At 54.4% G+C, this 18,877-nt stretch overlaps 1 protein-coding gene across 11 annotated transcripts in view; it reads right to left on the bottom strand.

The window, feature by feature from the left end:
• Window positions 1–18,877, bottom strand: part of Dlgap2 (DLG associated protein 2) — a 653,188-nt gene that overhangs the window by 371,943 nt on the left and 262,368 nt on the right. The window contains exon 1 of one of the 11 annotated variants that reach the window (XM_078030717.1): window positions 3,634–4,096. The exons of the other annotated variants lie outside the window; for them this stretch is intronic. Coding sequence (XP_077886843.1) covers window positions 3,634–3,667 — 34 coding nt within the window. The 5' untranslated portion in view covers window positions 3,668–4,096. Of the gene's footprint in view, window positions 1–3,633; window positions 4,097–18,877 lie in introns of those variants that run through there. 11 annotated transcript variants of the gene reach the window in all.

Genomic DNA, 18,877 nt, shown 5'->3' with positions numbered 1-18,877 from the left:
GGCACCTGTGCACTCCTGTGGTGGCGTCCTCCCAGCGCCACCTGCATCACCCATCTCCGCGGCTCGCCTGGCCTCAAGGACCGGTTGCTCACTACAGGGCACCCTGGCTCTGCTGCCACTCATCAGCCTCTGCTGGCAGCACCTCAGGGTCATTGACAGACCAGATGGGACCAAAGGGGGTCCTGCAAGCACAGCTCGATGGGCCCCTGGCTTGCTGGTCCACTCAGGGCCATCCCCCAGGGCACCTCAGGAGGCAGAGGAAGCTGGCCCTGGAATAGGAGGAACATGCTCCAGAGAGGGTCTGAGGTCAGCGGTGGCCACAACCCTTACCCACCCTGCCTGAGGTCAGCCAAAACATTAGCGGGGAGGGAGGCACACCCACCTCCCACCAAATCCAGACCACGACAGGCACAGGCAGCCAGAGGCCCCAGGGCAGTGGGAGCAGAACCTCAGGGCCATCCAGGGAAGAGAGGGGGCCCTGGTGGTTGTCTAGCATGTGACAGACTGGGGCCAGCTGGGATGTGCCCATCACTACCGCCCTTTCTGGCTTCAGAAGCTGAGGTCCCACCTCCCCAGTGACAGGTGGGAGGGGCCGTCCTCTCCACCCCACCCACACGCTGACCTGTCCAGTACACCAGGCCCTCGACAGTACTGCAGGGGGCAGCCTTGGGCAAGGTCACCTCACTTCCCAGAGCACCTCTGAGTCCCACCACTGCCCCCTGCAGTAACGAGTAACTGGAAAGACTCCCTCAACTGCGGGGAGCTGACCCACTCAGATGGACCAGGTGTCTTGCTGCTGGGGGCTGTAACAGGAGTCTTCATCTGCATAGCCCCACAGTGACCAAAGAAGGCGCCCAGCAGGAGAGCCAGCGTGGAACATCCCGCAGGATGGAAGGAGCCCAAGAGGACGAGCGTGGCTGTGAGCCGCGCCTGCAGGTCCTGATGGGAGCGCGTCCCTCCACCCTCCCAGGACAGCCGGCAGGTGTGCTTTCCAGAGGCCGGAGGTCTCCACATCAGGCTCCCAGTCCACAAAACAGGAGCACACTGCCCCAGGGAGCAGGACAAACTGACTCCCACCGGCAGCTGCCTCTAGCCCACTGAATAAGACACACTGTTAACCCCCACGCCCAGGCAGGAGAGCAACTCCACAGCAACTGTTCTGCAAATAGAAACGTGAGCCGCTTTCCTCAACACTAGTCACATGACAAATGCTAATTTTACTACTAGTTGTTATCTTGAAATAATCATGAATAGGACAAGGACCCAATAATCAGAAGCCTGGCATCTGCTGCCTCTGTAGCGCCTGAGTCAGAGCTGGAGCCAGCGTCAGGGAGGGCGGTGTGAGAAGGGTTGGGGACCAGCTCTGGTTGGGACTGAAGAGAGAGGAGGAAGTGCAGCCAGCGTGTCAGTGACCCAGAAGCACCCGCAACCCTGGCCAGAATCACCGTGGGCAACACTCTGGACAGTCTGGTCCCCAAGACTCACACAGCACCATGAAGGTGCACAGCACCCTTCTGCCTGCCTCTGCCTGCCACGCTCAGTCTGCATGCCCGACGGCACCAGGTCAGGGTGTGACGGTCCTGTGTGGGGATCAGGCCCCTCTGTGCCATGGCAGCTATGGCAGGACAGACCGAAGGGGACAAGCTTTCCAGGTGTGAGACCACTGCAGTGTCCACCCTCTGGCCCGCCCTGGCTGAGGCTGTTAAAGAATCCAGTCTAACTGGCCAAGGCACAGGCTCCTGAAGGAAAGGAGAGCTAACGGATTAAAGGGCAATTCAATAAAAGCAGTACTGTTTTAGAAAACAAGTGCACGTGTGCTTCTGAAGTTAGTAATACCGAGACTAGAGGGGAGAGCCAAAGTTTATCCTGCAAGCATCATTCACCCCCAAATGTCTGGGTGTAAAGTTCTGTTGCTCTCATGCCAGGGACTGAGTGTGAAACTGGGGTGGTTCTCCCAATGTTTCTGTTTTAGGTCTAAATAAACCAAAGCGACTTGATATCTAAAAAGCAACACTCTTCACTCTCAGACATGGAGCACTGAGTTACTCCTGCAAGTTGAGGACCAGAGTCAAACTGGTGGGACAGCCGCCTGCTGCGCTGTCAGGCGTCTAACTGTGTCCTGACCTAAAACCTTCTCTCAAGTCCTCTGCCTGGGACCCAGATCCTCTGTGGCTTGCACCTCCGCCCTGTTCTCGGGAAGCCTGCACTGGGAGTCAGATCTCGCCCAGATGTGGGACGCCAGTGACAGATGGTCCGGGTCACGAAGTACTTGTTGCTGAGAAGAGTGGGAGCCACAGGCTGGGAAAGTCCCACTGACACGTCCTGTTTTGTGGATAGATTTAAGGCCGCAAAACACTCCATTTTAACCCAAATCCCTGTGGAGTAACGCACCTGATTCTGGGGACAAAATCATGAATGAAGTAGTCAATATCCCTGACGACGCAGAAGCCAATGGCCGCTCCCTCTGGATATGCTCAGTCCTCCCAGAGCAGGAAGCTCCCTACGAGACCTGGCCATTTGTAACAGAAACTCGCAAGACGTGCGACTCCCAGATGCCCCAGGAACCGGCAGCCCTCTGGCTGACATTCAGCTTCATCAGAGAGGGGCTGGACACACATGCTCTTTACAGAGGACTGTTTTGTGGTGGTTTTTTTTTAATGAAAAGAAGAGCAAAAAGCAAAACGGATCATGCCTGTCAGCACAGCATAGCAAGAAGACCACCGTGAACACGCACCTTGGGGTGCCTACAGGCTCTGGGCATCTGGCATGAAGTTCCCGGCTGCCGAGGCACCTCCAGGTTGGTGTGAGCCAGGGGCTGGGCTCCTGGGCTCCTGCCTCACCAGGAGCAGGCTCCATCCAGAGCCTTGGCCGTTCCTGTGACACACACACCGCTCTCTCCTCCCTGGAGTGGAGGTCAGCTATGTGGTCAGCACTAAATCCAAACCTTCTGCTCGGGAGGGGCTCTGGTGTTGAAGACGAATGCAGCAGCACCTCTCAGCAGGCATCTCAGCCAGCGTCTTCTCCTTCCCTTTGATCCTATTAATGCAGCTGGCAAGAGGCACCAGCCTGCCACTGCACTGGGCACACAAAGGAAGCCTTCTCGGCAGGCTTTCCTCTCCATCGCTTGCATATAAAAACACAATTTTAATAACTGCAGGTCCCTAGATTCACTCATTCCCAAAGGAATACTGAAATCAGCAGCCCAGAGCTGTGTCCTTGCTGTAAGGAAGCAAGAACCAGCCAGAAGAGTTCTTGCATTACACACTGTCCTGGTGTCTGTGATTACTGAGATGACAGTTAATTGGAGACTGAACTTATCTTCTTGGAATCACAGCACTGAAGTGAGCCTGCTCCCCTCACCCTCCACGCACTTAGCAGGCTCCCTGGACGCAGTGACACTAGTCCCCACTGCCTCACCCTCCATCAAGAGACGAGTGTCTTACTTACAAAAGCAGAGCAACCCGGCTGGGAGAGGGCAAAGAAAAGAAAAAACATGCTGCAAAGTACTGAGAGGAAAGCAGCTGTCAGATTACCAGTCCAGCGCTAACCAGCTTGTTACTGTCCACCAGGCGCCAGGCACTAGTGGAAGTACACCAAGGTACAGAAAGTGAGAAATGAGTCATCCCGACTTACCAAGGCAAGACTCCTGCTGCACCGTCTGCAGCATCCAAATGCAAAGAGCCGGAGGCTTCTTAGCAGACAGAGCTGTGCACTCAGAGGAAGCTCCAACCTCGCTGCAAAAGGAGGAGGCTGGGACGACCCAGTGTGTGTCCACGGCTCTGGTTAGTCACATCGTTGGCCAGGCTGCACAGAGCTCTGCAAAACACGCACACTGCAGCACCGTGGCGGGCAGGATAGCGATGCATGTCCCATATAGTCAAGCTTAACAGAAAACATGGATCTGGAGCTGGCTCCATGTGGAAGAGGGGGCTGCCTGGCACGGAGCGGAAAAGGCAGGCTCTTGGCTCGTAGCAGAATTAGCCATGGAGATGGACGTCCTGATCCGTGTGCAGTGTGAGCCCCCGGGACATCAATCGCAGACAGCAGGTGCTCTGTCTCCTGCTTTTTCAGAGAAATGCCTATAATCTCATTTCACAAATGATCCTACTTAGATGGAGCCGCCTATTGTGATGATATCATTTGCTCTAGTAGCCATAAATGGGCAACTTCCTAGGAGCGTCACCATGCTGACGACAGCGCCTTTCATGAAAGCAAGTGGGCAGGGTGCTCACAGGGCTGTCCACAGCAGCAGTGCCTGCCGATGTCCGAAAAGTTGCAGAGGAGAGAAAAGCCCTCCACTCCAATGGCTCCACAGGCAGAAGGGAGCGAGAGCCAACTCTCCCTGGGGAAATGAGACTGCGGGGTGGGGAGGGGGGCACACTGGGCTCTGCACACAGCCTTCCCTGCCACCGCTGGGCAGGCCCTGGGAGGACACAGCGTGGGAGCGCTCTGTCCACACGAGGGTCTGCACCTCGTCACGACTGCTGCTCTCTGACTGCACCCTGAACCTGCACGTGCCTTGCACTGCTAGAGGTAGGATTTGGCAGGGGTGCACGCTGAGCGGGGGGATGCGTGGAAGCAAAGGGGTCCCGTGCCCCACTTGTCACTTCCAGCAGAGCAGCTGTGTCCCAGGCACTCGCAGCACAGCAACGAGCAGGCGTGTATTTACACACACACTTCAGCTCTTGTCTGTACGACAAAACCGGCACCGAAACCACGCGCAGAAGGAGGCTGCTGGGCTGGGCCACCGTGCGCAGGAAGCACGGAGGAATCCGGGCACCTGTTCAGGATCAAATCTGAAATCCCCTCAACTGATCCAGGGATGCAAGTGGCTCATGTGGAAAAGACAGCAGACCCCAGAGTGGCTCACTGTGGTAAGGCTGGTGGCATGAGAGGACATCAGGTTGCCAACCAAGTCAGACTCGCAAGCCACTGGGGAAGGGGTCTCCAGGGTCCACGATGCTGTGAAGGTGTGGAGAACCTCTCCTGGCTACGTCAGATCTGCCCCACCCCCACTTCAAGGAACTGCAGAGGTTGCCCTGTGTAGAAGGGACCACAGCCCCAAATTCACACACAGTGTGCAAAAGCTGACATCGGTCATTCAAGCTCAGAATGCCAGAACTCAATGGAGCCCAGAATCTCTGCTTTCCCCAGGTCTCCTTCCCCAACACATCAGGCTGCCTCAAGGAACGACCTTGTGCCTCATCTCAGGAAAGCTGTCCTCTGCCAGGACACACGGAAATGGGGGTTGACCTGGGTGAGGACGTGCCCATTGCCACTGGGCAGGTCAAATGCACAGTCTTTGCAGATGCAATTAATTAAGGATCTTGAGATCAGATCACGTTGGATTTAGAGCAAACCCCAAATCTAATGCCAGGAACCCTCGGAGGAGCAGGCCAGGAAACATGATGCATCCACCAGCCCAGGAGTGCGAAGGACTGCCAGTGGCCACCAAACCCTGGAGAGAGGTACAGGACTGACTCCAGGGCAGGAGAGGCCAGCCCACGGAACCTGGTTGCCGACTCAGGCCTCCAGGACAAGGGGAACTGTCTGAAGCCACCGAGTCTCCGGGGCTCTGTTATAGCAGCCCAGGAAACAGTGGCCCAGTCTGGCCCCAAGAATATTTTGTGACTGATGCCACAGAAGCTCTTCAAACCAGGGACTTGAGCTCCTGAGATCCTGCCCCGAAGCCACCCAGCCATCACCTCTGTCTGCCTGTTGTCTGGCATTTCTACTGTCTTCCTGGCCTCCAGAGTGCACAAGCACCTCCGAATCTCAGCAGGGAACACATGTGCCTCATGCAGAAGTACCAAGAACGGTGCAAACTGGGAATGCAGAGCCCGCCTGCCGCCCCACCCCGGCTGCCCCAACAGCATCCCCTGTGTGCCAGCTCCTCTGATGCTGCTGCTTGCTACCCACATGCCACAGGCCAGGGACCCACTCACCACACCAGCCTACCCACAGGTGGGCAGGAGCCTTGGGGACACAGCGGTGCTGTCCATCCACAGCATACATTTACTTGCGCTGGGGTACAGGAGAAAGCGAATCAGATGCACAACTTGGGAGTGTATCCTGCACTTGGGAGGCTCACAGTGCAACAGAGGGAAAGAACAGCTAGCCACAGTCAAGGTTCATCTCCAACTGCTGAGGCCGGCCCTGGCTTCACAGCAGGAGAAACTGAGGCACAGCTGAGCCGTAAACCCACCGTTGGGCTCAGGAATGTAGCTCCAGATGCCGCACTCCTGACCCACCCTGCCAAGCCTCACGAGGAGTGGTCAGCAACACACAGGCAGCCGGGACCCTGGTGACCGAGGCACGAGGGACCTCAGGGGCGAGGTGATGAGCCTGCGCGGGATGGAGATGGCTGAGGGTCCTGCCTGCTGCCTCGAGCCAGTGTCTGAGCTCTCTGGGGGGTGTGTGCTGGCAGAACCCAGGAGCACTGGCCGGTACCGAAACAGGAGTCCAGCCCACGTCTTCTCACCTGAGGCTTGCTGCCAGGCCGGCCAGGTCCTCAGCCTCTGACACCGGCTCTTCCCTGGTCTCCAGAGGTCAGTACAGGTGGGTGTTTTTGTCAGCGGGGTGAGGTGACTTGCCTGAAGTCAGACGGGGGCACATTTCTTATTTTCCAATCAATGCTCAGAGATGCTGTCCTCAAATATCACTTAGAATTGGCGCGAATTTCTAGCCTGTCTGTACCAAGCCAGTCTCTCTGAGAAGCAACAGAACAACTCTGATTTAGGTCCCAGCCCCGTGGAGAGTAAGTGCCCAGTCAGCTGGTGGCCGCACACTCGGGGGTTGCTGACCTCCAGGTCGACTTCCCCTATTGACAGGACCCACACTGCCAAGCCGCCTTCTGTGCTGGAGCCACTCAGAATTTAACTGTGATCAGGTGCATCTCAGAACTTGACATGTGCGCCTCTTAGTCTCGGTCACAGACTGCTGTAGACACACTGCCCGCCTCAGATCCACGGCCAGGTGTGGGCTCCTCCGGGAATCAGCTTGTCCTCACAGCTCAGAGCCATGCTACTTATGAAGCAGCCCCTAAGTCCCCAAAGGAGCAAAATAGCAAAAAATAAGAACTACTGCTAGCAAGTCAGACCAAACACCCAAGAAATCACGCTGTGAATTGCGCCAGGCCACTCTGCCAGGGGAGCATGGCAAAGCTACTGGACACCCGGTCCCCCATACCGCTGGCCTCTTGGCCCATTTCTGTGAGAGCCATCATGAAGGAAACCTGTGCCTGTGTTCCGTGTTGCTCCTGCCCCTGGTTCCCAGGCCAGAGGAAGGACTTCCAGGTTGGCAAACAGGAGAACGAGAATGTCAGCCCCTTTCGGTTTCTGCAGCCCCCAGCATCGAAGCCTCAACAAGTGCTTTGTCTTGCTACATGAAATTAAAGATCACTCTCCTTTTGTTTTAACATGTCTTAACCCCTAGTGTTGGTATCAGTGAGCACACAATTCTCAAAGACCAGAGGCCATGGTCTGCTTGTAAACAAATCCCACTCAGCGAAACCTGCACCAGACTCCCTGGTGGCCTGGTCCTGCTGACCTCCTGAAAGACGTGCCCATGTTCAGAACAGAGATTCTGACCCTTCAGAAGCAGACGTAAGAAATCAAGACAGTGCAACCAGTGAATTACAGAGACACTAAATAGCCCGAAGAATTCTTAGAGTAATGTGATTTGTATCTGTACAGGAGAGGAATAATTAGGTAATTAAAGACTTATGCCCTTGTTTCACAAAATAATAATAATAATTGTTTAGTAAAAGTGCATGCACCATTTGAATCTTTGGACCAACCTGAACTGTATGTAACCCAGATTGACCTGCCTATGGTAGAGAGCATGCTGATTTCTGTCTCCTAACAGCCTGTTGATACAAATGGCCAGCTTTGGCTGACCATGACCCCTGCACACACCACGCGAGCGCCGTGGAGCCTGGCGTCAGCACTCCTTTCTCGTGGCCCGTTCCTGAGGCTGTGAAGAGAGAACGTGGCAGGAGGACATTCCTCGTAGGACAGTGTGTACAGGGTGGGGTGGCCACCTCGAGAGTACCGACGGGTCCAGCAGGCCACGGGTTCTCTGGGTCAGGTCTTTGCTAACCCTGAGAACAAGTCTGTCTCTAGCTTCTCCCCAGGGGTCACTTTTATGATTCACTAGAAGATGAAGCTGGGAGGCTGAAGCAGGGATCTGTGTTGCTGAACCGGCCTCTGGTGCTCTGAAGGTTCTGTGGACATGACCACATTTTCTCACTGCAGTCGCTCTTACCTGGTGGTGAGTTCCCGTTTCAGCTGAAAACCTCAGGTCTGTCAATTTGGTCAAGTCTGGAGTGATTAAGTGGCCAGGCAGAATTCACACCCAGCCCCATCAGGTCCTGAGTGGGCCCAGAGTGCAGCAGGTCCCACAGGTGCTCCCACCACTCTCTCTTGGAGCCTGGCAGTGCACCTCTTCTACTCAGCAGCTGGGTGCCATCGCCGTAGGGGACACAACCTGCTTCAGCAGTTGCCCAGCCACCAAGAGAGCAAAGCACGGCTGCTCTGGAATGCAGACTCGAACATGAGGGAGTCTTGCAGACCCGGAAATCAGGACATGAAGCAGGAGAGAGGACAGAGGACCAGGGGGTGTCCAGTGTGTGCGCCCTGGTCCCCCACAAGGGAGCAGGCAAGGTGAGCAGAGGAAGACCCGCAGAGCCACGCACAGCCCGCGCAGGGCAGTGAACGAGTCCGAGGTGAGAGCAAAGAAAGGAGGCCCATTCCCTGGGGCAAGGGACATGACCCACACTGCTGAGCCACCTTCTTGGCTTGAGCCACGGAGTCAACCTCAGAGCAACATGGAGAGATGCTCTGAATCAGGAGCATGGCTTCCAGCACCTGCGGGGTCTCTCGGGACTGCCCTGGGGAGTTAGGTGAGGGGCTAGCTGGGAGCGTTCCCCACTCCTCTCCCTCACTCCCTCCTGGCTGCCACAGTGGAGTTCACGCAGAGGACCTCATTCCACCTCCCCACCCCTGGTCCGCACAGCCCAACAGGCACCACCCTCCCACGTCAGAAGACTAGCAAGTGCAGGTCCAAGGGCTTAGGTGCCGATTCTGGTGCTGCTGGGCAATGCCCACTGAGGAAGGGCAGCCAGGGGGTGTCCAGTGTGTGCACACAGCCGGTCACTGGGAAAGAGGCCTGTGCCTTGGATTTCTGATGGAAAATATTTGTCAACAGGACTTTCAAATAAATAATCCATGTGCAAATCTCCTATAAGTAAGGAATTTAAGTACAAAAATATGCTGACCCAAAGAGTCAGCAGGTTCTGTCCTGCCTGTCTCAGGCTGGAAAACCTAGGTCACTCATCCCACTGAGATCCAGACCCAGCTGGGGACCTGCAGGGGTGGAGCATCCACTCACTGTCCTTCCAGCTTCAGTGAAGAGCAGAGGCCCATCTGCTGTCAGCACTTGGGGCAGAAGACTCTTGATGAACACATGTTCATGACATGTCTCTCGTCTTCCCTAAGATCCGCCCGCGGCCTCAGAACACAGGGTGGGAGCACCCATTAACACCTAAATATCTACTCCAGAGATGTGGTTCTGACAAAATGCTTTCAAAAAGTAGATATGATGAGACTCTGAAATGTACATGGTAACATGAGCAAGTTTTGCTGAGCATGTGACCTCAACATTTGTTGCTATAGGAGCAAACTATATTTAACTTTTTGTGTGCGATTACAATTGAGTGAAAACTATTTTTGTGTGCCATTGGCTAAGAAGGCTGTTACTATTTTGTTCTCATGCTTTTTATAAAAACAAGTAAAAGCCTTAATGAAGACAACTGATAATGAAAAATCTTTCTAGGTAAGTTATGGTTTTTCCTTACATTTGGATGATTTGGGAGGAGTTTAGTCTCAGTACCCAAAAGAGTTTTTAAATCTTGACCAATACAGCAGCACAGAGCTCACATAATGCAAGACTGTAAATCCAGATGCTCCAGTAATTTTAAATTCTGCTGAGAAGAGCATGTCCTGTTTTACTTAGATTGGGCGGTCACCAATGCTGTGAATACAGGAGGGGATAACAAATGCTATGCACCCTTTATTTCCTACTGACAAAGAATTCCATGAAAAATACACGTGCAGAGATGCAGCATGTTCTAATATGGAGTTAGACTACCTTGGTGGTGTTTTTTACTCCAAAGTCTTGTTTACATGCGAGGAAAACAAATCTAAATGTCTACTAGTAATAGCTAACTGTAAAGCTGACATATTTAAGCCGAGAGTAAACAAATATCAAGTCCTGTAATATCGACACTCAAGTTCTGACACAGCACTTTAAAATACTGAGTGTGCACGTGGCTCGAACAGACACGTGCTTCAACCAGGAAAAGGAAAACATGAGAGAATAAAGGCAGCTTCCTTGAAGCGCCTGGCGGCACACGCGCAGTGCACTCTCAGCACCAGGCTGAGGGACAGCTCCCAGCGGGCCTTGGTGCCCCCGGGAGGCTGACAAGGGCAGCACCACCTTTGTGGTACTCCCAGATTTCTTTGTGGAGAAAGCAGATGCATGTAAGTTCCTCAAAAGGGCCCTCTTCGTCTTTTGGAAAACAACCCAATAGCAGTTGTGCTAAACTAACCACAGAACTAGTTTCCGCAAACAGGACAGGACTTTTTTCTGTGAGGAAGGCAGCTACAGTGGTGGCCCTTGAAGATCAGAAGGATGTTTTTGCAGCTTGCTAACCTGCTACGCCTCATGCTTGGTTACTATGGCAACAGTCTGCCAGCGCCAACCCGTCAGGAGGGAGACGGTGGACCGTCGACAGATCCAGGAGTCTCCCCGTGTCCCAGTGCAGCTCGTGCTCCGGAGTTGCTCACAGTCTTCGTGTTTCCAAGACGCCCGTCGGTGTTTTTGCTGTGAGCTGCAGCAGCACTTCCCCTGCCCAGGTTGGGACATAACTAGTCTGCAGGGCCAGCTAGTCAGGCCAGGTTTGGTGGGACAATGCTTGTCCCTCTGGATTCTCCCTCTGGGGCAGTGGGCCTTCACACGCCCTCTTTCCAAGTTGGTGAACTCATTAGTGTGGAACCGCAGGGCTCTGTGTCTCAGCCAACCCAAAGTTCCCGACCGTCTCACCAGGAGGACCCCTACAGATCGGGAACCCGAGGGGCTGAGATGACAAGTAATGTGTCCACTGGGACATCAGGGAGAGAGAAGGCTCTACACTCAATGCCTGTGGCTTCAAAGCATCTGCTCTTCTCTATGGATGCTTGTCACGCAAAATCATGAACTCTAATATTACAAAACGCAAACGGGGTAATGCACAGGTCTGTATTCCCTTGTGTTCATAAATGCGTACATAAGTTATGAAGTGGAGGTGAGACCACAATGTGACTATAATATAAAAAATGTCATTCCACAGAAAAACGTTACCTGGACAAGGCAGTGGGTTGGAAGGAGAGAATAAAGTTGTGTTCTGATTACAAAAAAAAAAAAAAAAAACAAGAAATGTCAGCAAATTTATTAAGATCACAGTTGCATTTCTCTTGATAATTAGTCTCATCTATTTGCCTAACCTGGTGATGACTTGGTTTTCTATACAGACAGGCATTTGGGGACAGATAATGAGTCTGGATATTGCGATTATGATTTAATTACAATCAGTTCCAGTCTCCTCACAGATCCTGCTGGTGCTGGGTACTTTGGCAGTCAATGTCTCAGAAATGCTCACACCTCTGTGGAACTGGTCTTCCAGGAGTATAAACAAGGCTGATGCACACAAGCAAGCCTGGGAAGTCCACTCTGGAGCCACCTGGTGGAATCATCCAAACCGTCGGGGCAGTTAGAAAAGGCTCAGCTAGGCCAGTGCCAGGTGGTCTGCTCCTGTGAGCGCCATCTTCTGCACCTGATCGGCGCGGCATCCAAGGGTCACGCTGTGGCCTGGTCTCTTCTGGGCCACAGCTAGACATGCACTGTCCAGGTTCAAGTTACCTGCTACCCCCTGCTCCTCCCTCGGTCTCCCAGGTCAAGGGCACTTAGCTGTAAACACCCACAGCACTTGTCATGGTGTCTATGCAAAATGAGCCCCTGATGTTTGTGGAAGGAAGAAAAACAAGTAGATGAGGGACAGAGAGGTGAGGAAAGAAAAGGAGAAGCAGGACCTCAGGTGCTGCCCTGACATAGGAGAGGGTGGCAGGCCAGGAGGCCTGGGCTGGGGTCTCCCAGTGGGCTGTGGTGAGGAAGAACAGGGCCTATCAAAGCCAGTTAGACTGCCGTAACTCTGGGTAGAGCAGAGACTTCTTCCTGGAAGCAGCTGCCCCCATCCTCTGGAGATCCAGCACTCCAGCTTCTCTCCCATACCATAGATCCCCACAGGCAGGGCACCAGAACCCTGTGCATCCCACCACAGGCCAACAGACAAGGTATGTGAGAACTGCTGATAGCACAGTAAGGTGGTGCAGCAAGAATATGCTCCAAGACACGGTAAGCTCCATGAATAAACTGGAAGCAGTGTTGAATCTCAAGAGGACTGTGTTGGAAACACCCCACCTGGGCACCCGTGCTGCAGAGCCAGAGCTTCACATAGGGAGGAACACGTGACAGCCACATCTACATGTGGGAAATTTGGGCTGACTGTATGTAAGAGCTGGTTCAAACCCAAGCACACTAACTAGTCTTGTTCTCTGAAAAATGCACAAACTCTGGATGTATGCATCCACATTCTTTTGTGTATGTGCCAGCACTCACACACGTGTGTGCTGTGTCCATGCACATGTGTGTCTGCATCCCTGTCCAGCCTGAAGATAAATCCAGCAAACTACCTGCAGCAGCTCTTTTGGGTGGGATTTGGAGTAACAAAGTACCCTCTTTCTCTAAATGTCCCTTTATAAAGTAAACAGCAATTAAATACCCAGAAAGGAAAACAATAATTTTAAATTCACAGATATAACGTAAAAGGGTAAGTTCGAGCTCTGCCAGGTATGACACCAGGTGTTTAGATAGAGACATCTGAAGAGGTCTTTGACCAGACACTGCTGATGGGGTGGGAGGGACCTGCCTGTACTTCTGAGAACTCCTTCATGCACCGCACTTACATTTAAGTAATTTAATGTAGGTGAAATGTAAAGGCCTCGGGCATAAAAAGGGAAATAACCAATAGTCTAAAATATTATTGAGGGCGTCCTCCTCAGACCTCCCCCACAGTGGTTTCACGGGAATCTGCGCTCTGTGGGAAGGGGTCCCCAGGCAGGCGCGGCTGTGCGGTCTCACCTCAGGGCCTTTCCCCACGTGCAGGAAGACTCAGCTCCAACTGTGACTCCGACAGTAAAATCATTGCTGTTTCCCTACCCTTTTGTCTATTCATGTAGCTTTAAATATAGTTGTGAAAACCACTTAGTCATATTTATAGGCACATTGAATTTTAAAGTTAGAGAGTCCCTCAGAGAATACCTAATGCAAACTACTCTTTTACAGAGAATAAAAGAGACGCAGGAGGGGGAGGATCTACACCAGGACCCTGGGCCTCAGCAGCAGAACTGGGCACCTGGCCCAGGGCCGCCAGGCTCCTCTTCCCACCGAGGGCACTTTGGTACCTCAAGCTGACACCTCAGCTTATGCCCAAGTTCAAACCCTGCCGCCCAGGTAAAGACACCAGCTGCTCCTAACTGTTCTGACAGACAGGTCACTTCCAGGAGGACAGAGTGTCATCTGAGCTGATGGAGCCACCTGGGGAAGCAGGTGCCTTTTGCTTCTGGAGATGAGTGAGCAGAGGCCTGGGCTGCATGGCCTGTGGGCACAGGGGCCAGGTTTCCAGATCACCAGGTGCCCTCGGCAGGGAGGCGCTATGAGACACAGAAGCTCCACAGTCAGGGCTAGCTCGTCCAAGTCCCCTCCCTCTTCCCTCACTGACCTACACAGGCCCAGAGCGCCTGAGGCTGAGCCTCCTTCTGTGACCTTGCAGGACGGAGGGCCAAACCAGAGCCCCGCAGCGCTGCTCATGCACTCTGTGCCTCTCACCCACTCATGGCAGTCCTATCACAGATGTTCTGGTGCAGATTAAGGATCTGAGGCTTTGGAAAGTAACAACTTGACCAAAGTCATTGTCCAGCAGAATGGCACCCGGCTGGCCTCAGAACCTGGACACCTTAACAGAGGAGTATCACAATATCCACCCTTGCATGCCCCAGGGGCTCACATGTGCAAGCACAGAAGGAAGATGGACTGGGTCTCCTGACACAGCCATACGGGCCCACAGAGGAGAACTGAGAGCACAGAATACACTGTCCACATCAATTTTCAACAATTCACTGCTACAGCTGATGCCGATTTACCCCAATTCACGTTGAGACCTCATTTCAAACATGGTGTCATGATGTGGGGTGACTGAAGGTGTGAGGCTGTGAGGCAGAGCCCCTACCAGTGGGACAGCCCAGATAGCGGCATGGTCCCCCACCAGTGTGTAGCACTGAGGAGCACACAGCTGCAGCCCTGGCCATAAAACTCTGCTGGCTCTCAGCTCCAAGGGCCAGAGGTTCCCAGGCCAGTTCCTGTCGTGCTCCACAGCAGCCTGCAGGAGCCAAGGCAGGCCAAGGTGCTCCAAGCAGAAAGAGCCCTTCTCAACAAAAGGTTCTGGGAAAACAGAGTTGGGTCCCTCCTTCATAGCACACAACCCTCAGAATGGCCTGCAGGCCTGGATGTAAGCCCACAGCTGCAGAATGCCCAGAGCAAGCCCCACAGGTAAGAGGTGGCTTCTTAGCCCTGGCACCAAACCACGAGGACAGAAACACAAACAGCCAGCCCCCCTTCACCAGGGTTCAGAAGGCTGAGGCTGCAAAGGCAGTCGGGGACACAGTGCCAAGATAAGGAAGAGCGAACACAGAGCAGAGGAGAGCACTGGAAACCCAACCAGCTGTGAGAGTCAGGCCGGACACTCCAACAGCCTCACTTTCAATGGATAAGGACATGCACGAGCCGACGTCTCTCCAGAGGGGACACACAGGCCAGAAAGCCCACAGGATGGTCGATTCAAGCAGCCATCACAAGACTCGGATCTGAGTGGTAATGAGATACCACCCCACCCTAAAGTGCAGCCAGAGGCACAGGTAGAGGGAGGGGAGGCGTGTCCCACTGTGGACTGGAAACACCCAGCGCCGAGCCATGAAACACGGTGAGGTCCCAATGAGTGAGAGACACTGTGTGACCCAGCGAGCCCAGTTCTCACCATGTACCCTGGGGAGCTGGGGACGTGCACACTTGTCTACTCGTGCTGGCATGCAGGTGCCCAGAGGCACTACCAATGACAGGTGAGAAGTTACGCGCCGACGGCCAGCCACTGAGGGGTGAACAGGTAGAACACGGCCACGCAGAGTGAATGTTTCGGAAATAAGAAAGTCCTAAGAGATCCCAAACCATAGGCCCTGAACACCTCCCCCAGTGAAAAGAGCCAGACCGGACGGCCCGACGGCTGTGCCACTCCTCTCACGGGAACGCTCCCGCAGGCTGACCTGCAATCAGAAGGCAGATCCTGCCAGCGCCTGGGCCAGGGCGGAGGCACACCTGCTCCTGGGCTGCAGGGGTCTTTCTGGGGTAGAAGCAATGTCCTGGAGTCAGATAGCAAAAATGGCTGCTGACCACTGAATTTCACACTCAAGAGCACTCTTCTCTACGAAGCAGCTCTCAAAAGTCACGCTGCCACTTGACTCAAGCAGGACCGACAACGCACACCAATCTCAGAAACACTGTGTAGATTCACTGAGTGTTTGATAGACACCAGGCACCAACTCAGAGGCTGAGAGGAAACAAGGGGGGGGTTGAGGAAAACTCCACACTCAGCAGGAAACCTTATAAACGTGGACCCTGTTCCCCAAGCACTGGTCAGCAGGGATTTGAAGGGAGACAGCTGCAGCTGCACTCGTGAAAACAGCGTGAGGCTACGGTGCACATGGTGCCCACGGTGGGGTGGGCCCACCCGCTGGGCACCAGGGCACTCTGCACCTCAGCAGTGTCTCTGGCTATGGGCAGGGGACACAGGAGCAGGCCACAGGCATCCAGGACCACCCCCACCCGGCGCGGCTGCCCTCCACCGGCTCTAGCTACCTTTCCTGGCAGAGCAGGCTCAAGCCAGCCCACTCCCTGCAGGAGCACAGCCACATCTGTGCCATCAACCACAGCTGGGAAGGGGCACACGACCGAGGTCACCTACTCAAGTCAGGAGATGCCACTCAGGCATACCGCGTGCCTTTGACAGAGAATCGCGAAGCGCACGCCTCTTATCGTACGGATTTCACTGTGCTGAAGTAGAGAGCTTTCAGAGCAGCGCAGACCAAGGCAGCAGGGAATGAAGGTAATTAAACTCACATTACTCTTCCAAAGTAGCGTCTCCTTTAGTGACAGCCTGGCTGTACTCTATCTGCACTGATGTGCTGGTAAATGGACAGCTCTTGCACTGACGGGCTGCTCTTCAGGATTTTTAAACAGAAAACTCTTCAGTGAAGTGGGATGGCACATTCCTGGCATTCCCTCACCACCCCTCCTGTGAGGCCCGGCTGTGGCTTCCTGGCGGGGAACAGATCTTCAGTCCTGCAGCCACACCAGCCGCGTGGTCTCTCCCAAGAGACCAGGCACCTCACTCCCTTCTGGCAAGTGCTCACTGATGCTTGCTGCCAGCCACACTCCAGGTGCCAAGGCATAAGGCAAAACCCCATCCCCAAGAAGGGCCTGGGCAGAAGGACCGTGTGCAGGGCAGAGATGGTTCTGGGTTCGGTGTCAGTCGAGGGCAGGAGTCTCTGGGAGTGGTCAAGAGACCCCTGTTCAGCAGGAAGCCCCCAGGGCCGTGTGCTTGCATCTGAGCACGTCTGGCAGAGCAGACCTCAATTCCTGCATGTGAGGCAGGGCATGTTGGCAGCCACATGAATACCCACCTAAATGTAAAGAAAATGAGTTTTGAAAAGAGATCTCAGTGTACCCTGTGCAGAGCTAAGCCCTGGGAACACACTACTCATCAAACCCTCAGCAGCAGCCTGCAGGTTAGAGACAACTCGGTCCCCTCCACAAACTAGGAACCACTACACTGTCCCATCAAAGAGCTCACGAATGCCATTGGAAATGTGAGCCAGGGGCTGGTGTCTGGGGCTCCAGCTCTGACCAGTGTACTGCAGGGAATGGGCCAGCTTTGCTCTGGCCATCTCAGGAGGGAAGAGAGGGTGCACAAGCCACCCTTCTGTCCTTCCCTGTGGTGTGCGCCTGCTGGGTGACAGCAGGGCCCTCGAGACTGTACCCCAGGGTGGCTCTGCCTGTCTGTGACTGAGATCTGGCCGAGCCCCTCATAGGCTACGGGGACAGGTAATGACATGCCAGCCATACAGAAGCGCACACTTGCAAGGGCCCATATGATGCACACTACCCACATCTGTAGGGCTGACCTTCCACTCTATGGAAGATCTTCTACCTGGAAGTTCTCACGGGACTGACAAGTCCCAGACAGGAGTGACACTGCATTTTAATTAAATTTGCAAATTCAAAAGGTGCACTAGATCCTCAAGTAGTTAGTTGTGCTTTAAAACATGAACTCCTAGTGGTTTAATGAATTTATGTACTATGATTTTTATTTTGACAGCATAAAATGCAACACAACTTACTGAACACCATTTATACTGTGCAGCTAACTTTCATTAACGATTCTGCATTGGAAAGAGAACGAAAGCCCCGCCCAAGGGGACCTAGGGATGTGGCCAGAAAGAGGAACAGTGGACAATGTGGGCCAAGTGGTGGACGGGGATAGAACTGAGGGTGAGGAGGCCAGAGGCAGCACAGAGCCTGGCAGGGCAGAAGCTGTGGACTGCATGGTGTCCTCTCAGGGGGAGGCAGAACGGTCACCTTGGCTCTGACAGGTGCCTGGGTGGCTGAGTCTTGGGAGCGAGACCCAGGGTCCAGGGGCTCAGCCTGTAGTAGGATGGGGAGCCAACGGGGAGTCTGGCCTGAGCAGCATGTGACTGTCGTGCCTTGAAGGCCATCAGGACTGCTGGGTTAGAGCCGAGAAGGACAGGAGGGGAGCGGGATTCAGGCAGGAGGCACACTCAGAGCTGGGTGGACTGGGGAGGCTGCCCAGACTCGGGATAGGCCTCACGTTAGGCCCAGGGGATGGTGGATGGAAAGACTTGTGCTCTGCAGCTCCCAGCTAGCTGCAGCTCGATGGCCAAGACCGGCTGGGCAGGGGGCACCTAACAGGGCTCGGGCCTTTCAGAGGCCTGGTAGAAACTCGAGAGGAGATGGGCATGGGGTGTGGAGCTGGGGACAAGGCTGGCAGAGGGAAAATGCTGCGGCAGTTGTCCTGCACCCAGACTAAAAGCCCTGAAGTGGAACGTGTCTCACCAAGCAAGAAGACAGAGAAATGCCAGGGCTGAGCTCAGGTGGGCCAGAGCCCTGGGGCTGACCGCGGAGGTGGCAGGGAAGAGGGGAGCCACAGAGCATCCTGGAGACTGGGGAGGAGTGTGCTTGCTCCCAATGGTGCCAGCAGGACCTGGGGAGAACTGGGTCTGCCACTGGGCTTAGCCATGTGCTGGTCCCCTTGATCCTGAGTGCAGTGTCCTGAAGTGGTGGGCAGGGCCTAAAGGGACCAGGGTGGAGAATGAGAGGCGGAGTGAAGGAGGCAGAAACCCCTTCCAGAAGGCTAGAAGAGATGGGAGAGGAGCAGATGAGGGTCCCTGAGAGTCGTGGAGATGGAGGAGGGTCCCGCCACACAGAGTGGTGGGGTGGAGGGAAGGACCCAGTCACCCAGCAAAGGGAGGAATCAGGGTGTGGCCCTGCAAGAGCCAGGTGGTGGCCAAGTCCAGGCTGGCCAGGACAGCTGCCCTTTAGGCACAGCACAGAGAGGCTGGGGGACTTTGGTTTTCTATTAGGTCACACCAGGTTC

Source organism: Ictidomys tridecemlineatus, chromosome 14, assembly GCF_052094955.1.
Source record: "Ictidomys tridecemlineatus isolate mIctTri1 chromosome 14, mIctTri1.hap1, whole genome shotgun sequence".
Lineage (NCBI taxonomy): Eukaryota > Metazoa > Chordata > Mammalia > Rodentia > Sciuridae > Ictidomys > Ictidomys tridecemlineatus.
The sequence above is the reverse complement of the archived record's forward strand: the minus strand, read 5'-3'. Positions and strand labels throughout refer to the sequence as shown.